The sequence below is a fragment of the Lissotriton vulgaris genome, chromosome 1_1, assembly GCF_964263255.1.
Source record: "Lissotriton vulgaris chromosome 1_1, aLisVul1.2, whole genome shotgun sequence".
Lineage (NCBI taxonomy): Eukaryota > Metazoa > Chordata > Amphibia > Caudata > Salamandridae > Lissotriton > Lissotriton vulgaris.
The window spans coordinates 168,586,159-168,602,464 of record NC_141685.1 but is presented as its reverse complement, the minus strand read 5'-3'; the positions used below and the strand labels follow the sequence as shown (position 1 = coordinate 168,602,464).

General features: G+C 43.4%; 1 protein-coding gene across 2 annotated transcripts; it reads left to right on the top strand.

Annotated features, from left to right (window-relative positions):
- The first annotated feature begins 1,425 nt into the window (after nucleotides 1-1,425).
- On the top strand, nucleotides 1,426-5,263 carry LOC147738017 (uncharacterized). 2 transcript variants are annotated; one of them, XM_086951856.1, is made up of 3 exons: nucleotides 1,426-2,350; nucleotides 2,519-3,587; nucleotides 3,666-5,263. In XM_086951856.1, the coding sequence occupies exons 1-3, from the start codon at nucleotides 2,005-2,007 to the stop codon at nucleotides 3,745-3,747; spliced, it is 1,497 nt and encodes a 498-aa protein (XP_086807982.1). In that variant the 5' UTR covers nucleotides 1,426-2,004; the 3' UTR covers nucleotides 3,748-5,263. The 2 variants fall into 2 exon arrangements, with proteins under 2 accessions (XP_086807982.1, XP_086808028.1); XM_086951902.1 differs by having other exon boundaries at nucleotides 1,426-2,770; nucleotides 3,107-5,263.
- The last annotated feature ends 11,043 nt before the right edge of the window (nucleotides 5,264-16,306 follow it).

The following is a 16,306-nucleotide window of genomic DNA, read 5'->3' as shown; positions in this document are numbered from 1 at the left end:
GAAAACCCTGGAAGGAGCTGCGGATTGAAATACAACAGGATCTTAACTTTACCTACTTTAGGAAGAACTAAAGACTCACTTTTTAAGTTGTCTTTCAGGCCAGAATCAGTCAATAGTTCAAGGGAGATGGATATATATTACGCTGATAGAAAATCCACCTCAACTCAGGATAATGCTCCAGTCTTCCAGGTTAGAAGGATCCAGAAGTGCTTGAGCCCGGAGGGCTGTAAAATGTGTTGAAGGGGAGTTAGGGCTTTGTAACGAGTGTGGCGGTCTTCCAATGGGACTACCACAGCAGCGGTACCAGGTAGACTGCCAACCCATTGAGAGCCCGCCGCCGGATTATGACCTAAATCCAGGGTGGGTGGACGGTGCAGCAGCGATCTCGCGGCGGCTGTATTAGGCTCATTGGAGAGCCTAAACAGCATACCACCACCTTAAGAGTGCCTGCAGCACGTTCCAGCACCATGTCATGCATGCCACACTGTGCAGGAACAAGGGTGCAATTCCATGGGGTGGCACAACATGTGCCCCCTGCATGCAACCCCAGGAGCAGAATCGGCCGGGGCCCTGTGAGGGCCCCTTACCTGCATGTCCTTTATCTTTTTCATGGCAGGGTCCCCGCCATGAAAAGGGCGGTGAATATGCAGACCGTAATATGCTCGGCGATGTCGGCTTTGGCACTGCCAACATATTCGGGGTATTTGCAGACCGCCTCCACAGCGGGATCCTTGATCCTGGCGGGGTGGCAGTCTCGTGGCGGTCCCACCACCACACTCATAATACAGCAATCAAACCGCTAGGATGGATTCTGTTTAAATGAAATCTTGTCCATGTATATCTACCTAAAACTCTACCTGTAGCACGAGTGGTCTTTGGCTTCCCTTTCTTTAGTAAGTTACTCTGTGAATAATGGTAAATCACTGCCTTCTCAGAAGTAAATAAGATGTGACATTTTCAACCACAGTTTTAATGAAATATCCATGTACGGTAAAATGTTCCTCACTAAATTTCAAATATGGTAGAGAAGAGATGTCTTCTACAGCTGGTTAACTATTGTGTATTCACGTTCTATTACATTTGCATTTAGTAATATTGCATTTCTTTACACCCAACAGAAAATAAGCCTTAAATGCATGGATTGATTATGAATAATGAAGCTAACACATCAAACCTGAAAACATTATCAAAAATAGGGAGCTCCAAAAACATCAGTGCAATCAGAGGCAGAGGACAGATACAGGAAGAACCAGTCAAAGGCAATTCAGTGAGTGTACGAGTCTGAGCTCTGCACCTCGACACCCCAAGACGAAGAAATGACCTCAACAAAACCAAGTCAACAAAACTGACAAACCACCTACTGTATAAACAAGCATCCAACACCAGCTTTGATCATGAGGCCGGTATGAGAGATGGAGGAAGGTCTCGTGTCTATTTGGGATCCATAGCTTGGAACAAACTTCTCATGTTTAAAAAAGATTGAAAACTTGGCTTTTTGTCCATGTTTGAAACAAACAGATATACTTACTTTTCTGACCTGTGCTTGGCCCCAGGACACTCTTTGGAGTAGCTGTACACATTACGAGTCGCTTTACCATCATGATATGGCTAGAGCAGTGCTTCGCTATCTAAACTGGCCAAAGACCACCATTCAGTGCTCTAGGTGTATTGCAAACTCTTTCTAGCCAAACCGCAGGCACCATGGAAAAGCACAATGAAGTGGATCCTAACAACTGAAGGCTAAAGGAAAGAGGAGTTCTGCTCTCTAAAGTACAGAGTATTGTCCCAATTTGCACCTATCGGAATAAAGATTAAGCTTTACCCGCATGCTTGTGAAGCCATTATCCAATCTAAAGATGCAATCACCCACAAGGAAGCCTTACTTATATTATGAATGTGGCAGGTATTTAGTGAGTTGTATTTTATTTTTAAATCGGAAATCAAGCGTCCAAAATATAACACACATACAGGGAATGTGAAAATAACGCAAGCGGTTTATTAACTATGCTGACCCTTCAGGAAACCCGGTCAGGAGAAAAATCGTACAATTCCACTGAATATGTCAAGAACTTTAGCAAATTAGAAACCATAAAAGAGCATCAGCGAATACAAACAGGGGAAAAACCATACCATTGCAATGAATGTGTACAGAGCTTCAGTCGGTTATCACATCTCCAAACACATCAGCGAACACACACAGGGGAAAAACCATACCATTGCAATGAATGTGGGAAGAGCTTCAGTCAAATTTCAAACCTCCAAACACATCAGAGAATACACACAGGGGAAAAACCATCCCATTGCAATGAATGTGTGCAGAGCTTCAGTCGGTTATCACATCTCCAAACACATCAGCGAACACACACAGGGGAAAAATCATACCATTGCACTGAATGTGTGAAGAGCTTCAGTCGGTTATCACATCTCCAAACACATCAGCGAACACACACAGGGGAAAAACCATACCATTGCAATGAATGTGGGAAGAGCTTCAGTCAAATTTCAAACCTCCAAACACATCAGAGAATACACACAGGGGAAAAACCATCCCATTGCAATGAATGTGTGCAGAGCTTCAGTCGGTTATCACACCTCCAAAAACATCAGCGAATACACACTGGGGAAAAACCATACCATTGCAATGAATGTGTAAAGAGCTTCAGTCAAATTTCAAACCTCCACACACATCAGAAAATACACACAGGGGAAAAACCATACCATTGCAAGGAATGTGTAAAGAGCTTCAATCAGATTTCACAGCTACACGTACATCAAAAAATACACACAGGGGAAAAACCATACCATTGCAGTGAATGTGTGAAGAGCTTCAGTCGATTACAAGAACTCCGAACACATCAGCGAACACACGCAGGGGAAAAACCATACCATTGCAAGGAATGTGTAAAGAGCTTCAGTCAAATTGCAAACCTCCACAGACATCAGACAATACACGCAGGGGAAAAACCATACCATTGCAGTGAATGTGTGAAGAGTTTCAGTACATTAGCAGAACTCCAAACACATCAGCGAACACACACAGGGGAAAAACCTTACCATTGCAGTGAATGTGTGAAGAGCTTCAGTCAAAATACACTCCTCCGCACACATCAGAGAATACACACAGGGGAAAAACCATACGATTGCAGTGAATGTGGAAGTAGTTTTAGGCTACTCTCACACCTCCACGCACATCAGAGAACACACACAGGGGAAAAACCATACCATTGCAAGGAATGTGTAAAGAGCTTCAATCAAATTACAAACCTCCACAGACATCAGAGAATACACACAGGGGAAAAACCATACCATTGCAGTGAATGTGTGAAGAGTTTCATTACGTTAGCAAAACTCCAAAAACATCAGCGAACACACACAGGGGAAAAACCTTACCATTGCAGTGAATGTGTGAAGAGCTTCAGTGAAATTGCAAACCTCCGCACACATCAGAGAATACACACAGGGGAAAAACCATACCAGTGCAGTGAATGTGTAAAGAGCTTCAGTCAGTTAACAGGCCTCTGCAGACATCAGCGAATACACACTGAGGAAAAACCATACACTTGCAGTGAATGTGGAAGTAGTTTTAGGCTACTATCACACCTCCACACACATCAGAGAACACACACAGGGGAAAATCCCTACCATTGCAGTGAGTGTGACAGTAGTTTTACTTACTCTTCATCATTAAAAAATCATCAGCGAGCTCACAAAGGGCAAACAAATCTTTTAAATGCCATGAATGTTTGAAAAGCTGAAGTCCATTATCACTCATAAACAGGCATCAGCGAACACACGCAGAAGAAAATCCTTCAAGTGTAATGAATGTGTGAAGAAATATAGTCAATTATGAAGCCTATATAGACATCAGCTTACACACACTCTGTAAATACCGTACAACTGTAGTGAGTGTAGAAGTACCTGTAGGAAATCTTTCGCATTAAGGATTCATCAATTAATGCTCACAGAGAAAAATCCTTGACGGTGCAGTGAATGTGTGAATATCTTCTGTCAGTTATTAAACCTACGGATACATAAACTAACATACACAGAGTAAAAATTAGCATTGCAATGAATGTCAGAAGTGATATGTCAATTGCGAACACACCTGGGGAAAACCTTACAATTGCACTAAAAGTGTGACGAGCTTTTGTCAATTTCTGATCCTACATAGCCTCAACAAACACACACCTTCATTTTACTCACTTAGAAATAATCCTAGAGATGCAGTGAATTCAGAAAGAACTTAATAACAATAACAATAATGTTGACTCATCTGAGGACATTGACAGGAACAGAACAGTGCTGTTATTGTGAGATGAAGGAATTACAGGAAAAATATGTACAATCATGTTGGATATTCAAATACCAGATGAATAAAGACTCGACTAGAAGAAATGAAGAAAACCAAAGATTTGTAGAATAATAAAAGTGTCTATTCCCAGTGATTGTTCACTTCGGTACACATAGAAAAAAACAACGTGATATAACAGGAAATCCACTTGAAGACTAGCACAATGTGGAATAAAAGAAAAGAAACGCTGGCGGTTTTTATTTGGCGCTGAAGAGTTACAAAGAAAAGACATCTAAGAGTTCCTGTTCATGCTTCTTGTAAAAGTGTAGGGATGAATACGATTCTGCCTGCACACATTGCTATTTTAACATAAGTAAGTTAGTTGCTCAAACGCCATTTTGCTGTTTTTGCACATGACACTACATGTCTCTTTTTTTATAAAGACAAACTGCTTGCTTTTCCTTCACATTAGAACAGTCTGTTTTTCACATCTCTAGACTCACACTGTGACCTCAAGTCTGCACAAAGTGTTCAAGGTTAAAATAACAATGTATGCTGTTGATGTAGGTTGATCGACCCACGCTCTAGACACAACACGAACACAGCTGCTTATTTCTGAAACTCAGGTGCTTTTAATATTGCACTGCATGCATGAGACTAGCACTCGGAACAAACCTTTCCATCAACAAAGAGCTGTGCTGGTCTGGGATGTGATTCACTTCACCTGACTTTGGTGGTATGCGGTCCCCGTTTTAACCTAGAGGTCTGCTATTATTTTATTACCTATCAAGGGGAGGGTGGTACACAAGGCGCTATAGACCTGGTTCCACTATCATTATAATATGATTTCTCCCTTTGTATTTTATGGAATTGTAACAATGCTGCTTGTATTGATTTTATGCATCTTTTTACTTATGTTAGCAAAGATACTGCTTCTTATAGCACGCAGTTGAAATAAACATTTAAACTATACCGTGTCTCTGATTACTCACATTGTGGACATTTATGGGAATAAAAACGAAAGAGTGTTCTTGATTCCCACTATTCCTGAGAGGTCCCAAAGTCGCTTGTTCTGGGTTGTCTACTCATTCGTAGCTTCGCTGTAGTACCGAGAATGAATGAGACACTGTTGCTAGTCGGATAGGGCTTCTGGCACTGAGGTGGGTTTTTGGTACACCACAATACACTGAAGTCCTGGTTTCCTGCGCATAGTTCTGTGCATGAGCAGAATCCCCGCAACAAAAGCATCTCGAGAAACCATGCTTGGACTAAGAAGGGTATTTTCAGCTAACTTTAGGGATTAGTGATAAAACCTATAAACTCAACAGACTTGGACTGAGTCCCTGCAAGAAGAACTAACTTAACAAGCACACACTGGTGAATAGTCACAGCTGATTGTGGTGTTTGGTTGTTTTCTACAACAGTAATTATTCAGTGACAGCAGCCAGAGAACAGTGTCCAAAAGCAAAGTGAAAGGAGAGGAATGTGAACTGTCACTCTGGGTATATTGCTTGCAGTACACAACATTTACCACCCAAGCCCTGACGCGGAACAAGTGAAAGGATCAGAATGAGAGCTGCGACTCTCTGTGTTAATGCTTGCAGTGCACTGCATTTACCACCCAGGCCCTGACGCGGAACAAGTAAAAGGATCAGAATGAGAGCTGCGACTCTCTGTGTTAATGCTTGCAGTGCACTGCATTTACCACCCGGGCGTTGACATGAAAGAATGAAAGGAGAAGAATGAGAGCTGCGACTCTCTGTGTTAATGCTTGCAGTGCATGGCATTTACCACCCAAGCCCTGACACGGAACAAGTGAAGGGATCAGAAGGAGAGCTGTGACTCTTTGTGTTAATGCTTGCAGTGCACTGCATTTACCACCCAGATCCTGACATTAAAGAATGAAAGGAGAAGAATTTGAGCTGTGACTCTCAGGGTTAATGCTTGCAGTGCACTGCATTTACCACCCAGGCCCTGACATGAAAGAATGAAAGGAGAAGAATGTGATCTCTGACTCTCAGGGTTAATGCTTGCAGTGCACTGCATTCACCCCCAAGCCCCGACATGGAAGAAGGAAAAGAGAAGAATGTGAGCTGTGACTCTCAGGGTTAATGCTTGCAGTGCACTGCATTTACCACCCAAAACCTGACATGGAAGAATGAAAGTATCATAATGAGAGCTGCGACTCTCTGTGTTAATGCTTGCAGTGCACTGCATTTACCACCCAGGCCCTAACATGGAAGAATGAAAGGAGAAGAATGTGAGCTACGACTCTCAGGGTTAATGCTTGCAGTGCACTGCATTTACCACCCAGGCGCTGACATGGAAGAATGAAAGGAGAAGAATGTGAGCTGTGACTCTCAGGGTTAATGCTTGCAGTGCACTGCATTTATTTATTTATTTATTTATTTATTATTACATTTATTGAGCACGCAGCTACCCGGAGGTTTCCCGGCACCCAGGCCCTCATGGTTAATGCTTGCAGTGCACTGCATTTACCACCCAAGCCCTGATGTGGAAGAAGTGACGCCAATGTCTGTAAATGCACCCATCAAAGTGGCCCTTTACCAGAGGTGTTTATCATCAAGCTGGACCTTAACTCACCGCTGACTGTAACTGATTCATGGTTAGATAGATTGTATACAACAGAGGTGTTTATACTTTATTTTGTTTATTTATTATATTTTGGTCATTTGTTGGGTGCAGCGAATCATCCCCAGGGGGATCTTTCGGCGCATGAGAAGAGAACAATCTAGTGACAGTGGGAACCAGATTAGAAAAGCCAGGTTTTAAGCAGTTTCATAAATTGAAAGAAACTGGAACAGGCACAGAGCTCTTCCGGGAGAGAGTTCCAATAACTGGGTGCCAGATAAGAAAAGGCTAGCCCACTCATTTTGGTCTTCCTTATTCTCTGAGTACAGAACAGGTTGCGGTTGCTGGATCGCAGCTGTTGTACGGGTTGATAACAATCAATTTTATTTGTCAGATATAATGGGCCCATACCCTGGAGGGCCTTGAAAACCATAAACAACAGCTTAAAGATGGCTCGTTTTCTAATGGGGAGCCAATGCAGTTGGTGAAAGAGAGGTAAAGAGGGGGTTCGAGAAGGCTTATTCTTCATAATCTTCTGGAAAAGCCATTGCCAAAGCTGGTGTTGCTTCATTATTCAGCCAGGTTTCCGTAAAAAGGCATATGTCTGGCCAGGTCTTGTCTGTTAGGTCCCATATTACCACCACATGTTTTGGGATAGAACGCGCATTCAGATACAACCCCTTAAATGGTAATGCTAGGCCCATCCCGGTCTGTCTCTCACTTCCAGTGTCCTGCACCCTTCCAGTAGGACTGGGGATGGAACATAATAGTGGACTAAGGGGAGTATGCATGACTTCCCCCTATGTCCATCCACAATCGGGGCACTTATCTAAGGTGACACCATCTACTACTTGCAGGTTAATTCTCCCCCCTGCACAAGCTGATGCAAGCCCATGTTCCACCAACCTCTCCTTAGGGTACACCAGCCTGGGAGCCTGAGGTCCCTGTGGAAAAACGGGCAGCATCCCCTGGCAGCCGGCAGCCGGCAGCGTCTAGGCCCGGTCGGGCGCAGACGGGCTTGCCTTAGGTGCGACTACGGTGGGCCAGCGGAACGCCCGCTGTGTGCAGCCGGAAATGCATTGATTTTATACTTGGGAGGGATTTCCACTAGAGCGCTAACCGCTAGAGTGGCGCCCCACAGGTGTGAAAGACTATGGGCGTGCTCTCTCCACTCAATCAATCGGAAATCCGATTGCGGTGGACCGGAGAGCAGTCCAAACAATGCATGAAATGTAATCAGGTAAAAGGCAGTTTAGATGAAAGGCAGTTCTAGGTAAAAACAAATGTCACATCTGAAACATATAATGCTAAAAACAAACTTACAGAAGATTCCTACTCAGGCTGCTTCCTTCTCTCATTGAGCTGGATCTTGGCTCACCACTGGCTGTGTAAATGACTCGCGGTTAGATGAATTGTATATAACAAAGGTGTTTATCTTCGAGCTGGATCTTGGTCACCGCTGGCTGTGTAAATGAGTCACGGTCAGATGAATTGTATATGACAGAGGTGTTTATCATCGAGCTCGATCTTGGCTCACCGCTGGCTGTGTAAATGAGTCACGGTCAGATGAATTGTATATAACAGAAGTGTTTATCATCGAGCTGGATCTTGGCTCACCGCTGGGTATGTATATAAGTCATGCTTAGATGAATTGTATATAACAGAGGTGTTTATCATCGAGCTGGTTCTTGACTCACCGCTGGCTCTGTAAATGAGTCACGGTCAGATGAATTGTATATAACAAAGGTGTTTATCTTCGAGCTGGATCTTGGCTCACCGCTGCGTATGTATATAAGTCATGCTTAGATGAATTGTATATAACAGAAGTGTTTATCATCGAGCTCGATCTTGGCTCAGCGCTGGGTATGTATATAAGTCACCGATAGTTGAAATGTATATAACAGAGGTGTTTATCTTCGAGCTGGATCTTGGCTCACCGCTGGGTATGTATATAAGTCATGCTTAGATGAATTGTATATAACAGAGGTGTTTATCTTCGAGCTGGATCTTGGCTCACCGCTGGGTATGTATATAAGTCACAGTTAGGTGAAATGTATATAACAGAGGTGTTTATCTTCGAGCTGGATCTTGGCTCACCGCTGGGTATGTATATAAGTCATGCTTAGATGAATTGTATATAACAGAGGTGTTTATCTTCGAGCTGGATCTTGGTCACCGCTGGGTTTGTATATAAGTCATGCTTAGATGAATTGTATATAACAGAGGTGTTTATCTTCGAGCTGGATCTTGGCTCACCGCTGGGTATGTATATAAGTCACAGTTAGGTGAAATGTATATAACAGAGGTGTTTATCTTCGAGCTGGATCTTGGCTCACCGCTGGGTATGTATATAAGTCATGCTTAGATGAATTGTATATAACAGAGGTGTTTACCTTCGAGCTGGATCTTGGCTCACCGCTGGGTATGTATATAAGTCACGGTTAGTTGAAATGTATATAACAGAGGTGTTTATCATCGAGCTGGATCTTGGTCATCGCTGGCTCTGTAAGTGATTCATGGTTAGATGAATTGTATATAACAGAGGTGTTTATCATCGAGCTGGATCTTGGTCAGCGCTGGGTATGTATATAAGTCATGCTTAGATGAATTGTATATAACAGAGGTGTTTACCTTCGAGCTGGATCTTGGCTCACCGCTGGGTATGTATATAAGTCACGGTTAGTTGAAATGTATATAACAGAGGTGTTTATCATCGAGCTGGATCTTGGTCATCGCTGGCTCTGTAAGTGATTCATGGTTAGATGAATTGTATATAACAGAGGGGTTTATCATCGAGCTGGATATTGACTCATCAACCGCTGATTATGTAACGGATTCACTATTAGATGGATTGTTTACAACAAAGATGTTTATAATTCTAACTGGTTATAGGACAGAATCAATGCATGACGGCAACATTATTGATAGGAACTATTGTGGAATGGAGGAGCACAGTACAAAGAGCTTCTCATAAACCTATGAGCACCAATTAAGGGTGAAGGGTCAGCAGTTATAAAGTAATGGTTATTTGATTTTTTGTCTTTTGTCGATACGCTCCTGCAAAGGTCATAATCCAGAATGTTGCTCCTCTTAGGTCTCGGATTAACTCATCATTTTATACTTTTTTCTCATAGTATGAGAGGCTCTTTTTCTGAGCCCCTGTTTGTTCTTACAGTGATAAAGTCCCAACAAAGGCTATCTATGGAGCTACTTCACTGTGATTACAGAGTAAGATCTTCTTACACCTTTGCCAAGTTACCTGTAAAAGAGAATTTTATGAGGTTGTCGAGGGGCTAGTAATTCCATAGTTCTATGGGTGCTTAACTATAAATATAATATATATATTTATATATTTATCCACAAAAAAAAAACAAAGTTTACAGGGACATTCTAGTTAGGAAATAGAATTGAAAAAACCTGAGAAATTAGGTAAAAAAACAAAGGTTACAGGGACGGTATAGTTCGGTTAACAATTTATACACAAAACCATAGAAACTCAGCAGTAATGGTTAGAGTTATCTCAAGAAACTATAACACGTTCCCTCGGGTAACTATAACTTGCGTGCCCACCATGCAGTTTTCTTATCAATAATCTTACTGCAAATGATATCATCAATGATGGCATAGAAGTTATCATGAGTGATGTAATATGTGGGGTAATTAGCAGTGCGTGGCCAGTGTGCGAGTTGTAGTTACCTTAGGGCACTGCCCCAGATGCACCACGCCTCCGGCATGAACCATCATTTTTTTTGTCAGATATAATGGCCCCATACCCTGGAGGGCCTTGAAAACCATACACAACAGCTTAAAGACGGCTCGTTTTCTAATGGGGAGCCAATGCAGTTGGTGAAAGAGAGGTAAAGAGGGGGTTCGAGCAGGCTTATTGAGGGCAAGACGGGCTGCCGTATTTTGAACCACTTGATGTTTGGTCGCCAAGTCCTCTCCTACTCCCACCAACAAAGAGTTGCCATAGTCCAGTCGACTAACTAGGAGTGACTGGATAAGAGTCTTTCTGGCATTTAGTGGGATCCACTGAAAGATTTTTCTGAGCATCCTCATGGTACCAAAACACGTGCCTGACACGGTCTTCACCTGCTCTTCCATGGATAATTTGTTGTCAATTTTGATACCCAGGTTCTTAGCCCATCCTCTAGGGGAAGGGGATTTCTTATTCTGCTGGCCACCAATCTGGGGTCCATATCTCCTCTGCCTTGTAAAACAGTAAGATCTCTGTTTTCGAGGAGTTGAGTTGGAGGAAATTCTTCTTCATCCAGCTTGCGATGCTGATAGTGCAGTTTATAAATTTAAGTTTGGTTACTGAAGGGTTAGCCTCAAAGGGGACTATCACCTGTGTGTCGTCTGCATAGGATATAGTTTCAAAAGCAAAATTCCTAATGATGGCAGCTAAGGGGGACACATATATATTGAACAAGGTAGGGCTCAATATTGAGCCTCGTGGGACTCCTTTATCTACCAAAGTGGTTTTTGACACAAAAGAGTCCAACTGGACACTCTGTGTTCTATCAAACAGATAGTTCTGAATCCATTTAAGGGCCATGCCTCTGACACCAATCTCTCGAAGCCTGTCCAACAGGATGCGATGAGAGATGGTGGCAAATGGCGCCGACAGATCAAGCAGCACTAACATCACAGGGATATCCTTGTCCAGAGACATTCTTAAAGTGTCAGTAACCTCCAACCAAGCGGCCTCTGTGCTATAAGAAGCACGGAAGCCCGACTGGGATATGTCCAGTAAGTTATTCTGTTCCAAGTAGCAGGAAAGGTGCCGGTTGACTAGTGTCTCCATAATTTTTTAACAACAGGGAAGCGAGGAAATCAATCTAAAATCTGTAAATCCGTAGGGTCCGCTAATGCCTTTTTAAGCAAAGGTTTATTACGAGCGCATTTCCCTTTTCGTGGCACCATTGCTGTGCCTATTGAGATGTTACAAACTTGAGCAAGCACATAAGATAAGACTGGGGTTAGTTCAGACATAACAGCAGGCGGCACCGGGTCTAGCGGGAACCGCATTTCACCTGCATTAATAACAGGCTTACTTGTTCCCCTGAGATGTTGAGAAAATATTCTAGGCTCGAAGGACAGTGGTTTTCAGGCACAGGGACCTTTTCAAGAGCTACCTCTTCAGGCCCAAAGGCGCAATAGATCACGTTCATTTTTTTAGTAAAGTAGCTCCTTAGATCCTCACATAATTTTTGGGTGGATGGCTGGAGTGGGTTGTTAGACCTCGGGTTTGTGAATTCCTTTAGGATAGAAGAGCTCCCGAGAGGAATTCCTAGCTTCCATAATGCGGGAGCCTAGGTAGGATTGCCTAGCTATGTTATAGCTGTTTAGATAGGCTCTATGAGCCACTCGGTAGCGCGATTCCTCATGCTCCAAGTTGGATTTCCTCCATTTTCTTTCTAACACCCTCTCTTAAGACTATCTCAATACCAGGGGGCAGGAGCTGCCCTTGCCTGAATATTTACCCTTTTTAAAGGTGCAATAGAGTCGAGGCCATCCGTTATAGAGGCCTCGAACCTTTCTAAGGCAGTCTCACAATTGTCACAGCTTTCAAGTATGGGAGGGATATAGACCCGACTAAATGCAGCGGAAGTTACCTTTTTCCAGGATCTACGCAACTCCTTGTGAGTGTGTGGGGGGCCGGAAAGTTTTTTCAACGCCCAAGAAAAATGTAGTGCCAGGTGATCAGTCCAGCTTAACTTTAGGGGGGGTTCGGCAACTAACTCAGGGATGCTGGTAAAAATCATGTCCAACACATGTCCAGCCACATGTGTAGGGCTAGTGACTCTAGGGGTCAGTTCAAGAGTTTCCATCACTGCCACCAGACGGACAGATTCTGTATTGGAGAGAACCTCCAGAGGATGATTGAAGTCCTCTACCAATAGAAACCTGTTGGTCTGTAACGTATAAGGGGCCAGCCGTTCTAGCAGTGCTGAACAAAACTCCTTCCTGATACCTACCGGGGGTGATATGCTAGAGCTCCCCCCACTCAATCTCTTGGCGGGGATGCCCTCTGAAGATCAATAGCTCGATATTGGGGGAAGATAGTGTATCAAGAGTCTTAATATGATAAGGGGGACGAGTGGGAATGGCCAAACCTCCACCCTGTTTTCCTGATCTATCCAGATGGACCACAGCATAATCTTGTGGAAAAGCCATTGCCAAAGCTGGCGTTGCTTCATTATTCAGCCAGGTTTCGGTGAAAAGGCAGATGTCTGGCCTGGTCTCGTCTAATAGGTCCCAAATTTCCACCACGTGTTTTGGGATAGATCGCGCATTCAGATACAACCCCTTAAATGGTAATGCTAGGCCCATCCCGGTCTGTCTCTCACTTCCAGTGTCCTGCACCGTTCCAGTAGGACTGGGGATGGAACATAATAGTGAACTAAGGGGAGTATGCATGACTTCCCGCTATGTCCATCCACAATCGGGGCACTTCTCTAAGGTGACAGCACCTACTACTTGCAGGTTAATTCTCTCCCCTGCACAAGCTGAGGCAAGCCCATATTCTACCAACCTCTCCTTAGGGTACACCAGCCTGGGATAAACCGGCAGCATCCCCTGGCAGCCGGCAGCGTCCAGGCGCGGATGAGCGCAGACGGGCTTGCCTTAGGTGCGACTTCGTTGGGCCAGTGGCACGCCCACTGCGCGCGGCAGGAAATGCAGTGATTTTATACCTGGGAGGGCTCTCCACTAGAGCGCTAACCGTTAGAGTGGCGCCCCACAGGTCTGAAAGACTATGGGCGTGCTCTCTCCACTCAATCAATCGGAAATCCGATTGCGGTGGACCGGAGAGCAGTCCAAACAATGCGCGAAACGTAATCAGTTAAGAGGCAGTTTAGATAAAAGGCAGTTCTAGGTTAAAACAAATGTCACATCTGAAACATATAATGCTAAAAACAAATTAACAGAAGATTCCTACTCAGACTGCTTCCTTCTCTCATTGAGCTGGATCTTGGCTCACCACTGGGTGTGTAAATGAGTCACGGTCAGATGAATTCTATATAACAGAGGTGTTTATCATCAAGCTGGATCTTGGTCACCGCTGGCTGTGTAAATGAGTCACGGTTAGTTGAAATGTATATAACAAAGGTGTTTATCATCGAGCTGGATCTTGGTCACCGCTGGCTGTGTAAATGAGTCATGGTCAGATGAATTGTATATAACAGAGGTGTTTATCATCGGGCTGGATCTTGGTCACCGCTGGCTGTGTAAATGAGTCATGGTCAGATGAATTGTATATAACAGAGGTGTTTATCATCGAGCTGGATCTTGGTCACCGCTGGCTGTGTAAATGAGTCATGGTCAGATGAATTGTATATAACAGAGGTGTTTATCATCGAGCTGGTTCTTGACTCACCGCTGGCTCTGTAAATGAGTCATGGCTAGATGAATTGTATATAACAGAGGTGTTTATCATCGAGCTGGATCTTGGTCACCGCTGGCTGTGTAAATGAGTCACGGTCAGATGAATTGTATATAACAGAGGTGTTTATCATCGAGCTGGATCTTGGTCATCGCTGGCTGTGTAAATGAGTCACGGTCAGATGAATTGTATATGACAGAGGTGTTTATCATCGAGCTCGATCTTGGCTCACCACTCGCTGTGTAAATGAGTCACGGTCAGATGAATTGTATATAACAGCGGTGTTTATCATCGAGCTGGATCTTGGTCACCGCTGGCTGTGTAAATGAGTCATGGTCAGATGAATTGTATATAACAGAGGTGTTTATCATCGAGCTGGATCTTGGTCACCGCTAGGTATGTATATAAGTCACGGTTAGTTGAAATGTATATAACAAAGGTGTTTACCATCGAGCTGGTTCTTGACTCACCGCTGGCTCTGTAAATGAGTCACGGTCAGATGAATTGTATATAACAGAGGTGTTTATCATCGAGCTGGTTCTTGACTCACCGCTGGCTGTGTAAATGAGTCATGGTTAGAAGAATTGTATATAACAGAGGTGTTTATCATCGAGCTGGATCTTGGTCACCGCTGGCTGTGTAAATGAGTCACCGTCAGATGAATTGTATATAACAGAGGTGTTTATCATCGAGCTGGATCTTGGTCACCGCTGGCTGTGTAAATGAGTCACCGTCAGATGAATTGTATATAACAGAGGTGTTTATCATCGAGCTGGATCTTGGCTCACCACTGGCTGTGTAAATGAGTCACGGTTAGATGAATTGTATATAACAGAGGTGTTTATCATCGAGCTGGATCTTGGTCACCGCTGGGTATGTATATAAGTCACAGTTAGTTGAAATGTATATAACAGAAGTGTTTATCATCGAGCTGGTTCTTGACTCACCGCTGGCTCTGTAAATGAGTCACGGTCAGATGAATTGTATATAACAGAGGTGTTTATCATCGAGCTGGTTCTTGACTCACCGCTGGCTATGTAAATGAGTCACGGTAAGATGAATTGTATATAACAGAGGTGTTTATCATCGAGCTGGTTCTTGACTCACCGCTGGCTGTGTAAATGAGTCATGGTTAGATGAATTGTATATAACAGAGGTGTTTATCATCAAGCTGGATCTTGGTCACCGCTGGCTCTGTAAATGAGTCATGGCTAGATGAATTGTATATAACAGAGGTGTTTATCATAGAGCTGGATCTCGGCTCACCGCTGGGTATGTATATAAGTCACGGTTAGTTGAAATGTATATAACAGTGGTGTTTATCATCAAGCTGGATCTTAGTCACCGCTGGCTCTGTAAATGAGTCACGGTTAGATGAATTGTATATAACAGAGGTGTTTATCATCGAGCTGGTTCTTGACTCACCAATAGTTGTGTAAACAAGTCACGCTTCGATGAATTGTATATAACAGAGGTGTTTATCATCAAGCTGGATCTTAACTCACCCAGCGCTGATTATGTAACTGATTCATGGTTAGATGGATTGTATACAACAGAGGTGTTTAGAATTGAGCTTGATCTTTGCTCACCACTGGCTGTGTAAATGAGTCGCGGTTAGATGAATTGTATATAGCAGAGGTGTTTATCATCGAGCTGGATCTTGGTCACCGCTGGCTGTGTAAATGAGTCACGGTCAGATGAATTGTATATAACAGAGGTGTTTATCATCGAGCTGGATCTTGGTCACCGCTGGCTGTGTAAATGAGTCCCGGTTAGATTAATTGTATAAATATATGTGATGAGTTTCTTATTTACAGAGACTCATTCAACCACATTCTAGGACAGAATCAATGCATGACGGCAAAATTATTTATAGTAACTATTGTGGAATGGAGGAGCTCAGTACAAAGAGCTTCTCATAAACCTAAGAGCATCAAGTAAGGGTAAAGGGTCATCAGTTATAAAGTAATGGTTATTTGATTTTTGTTGAAACGCTCCTGCAAAGGTCATAATCCAGAATGTTGCTCCTCTTAGGT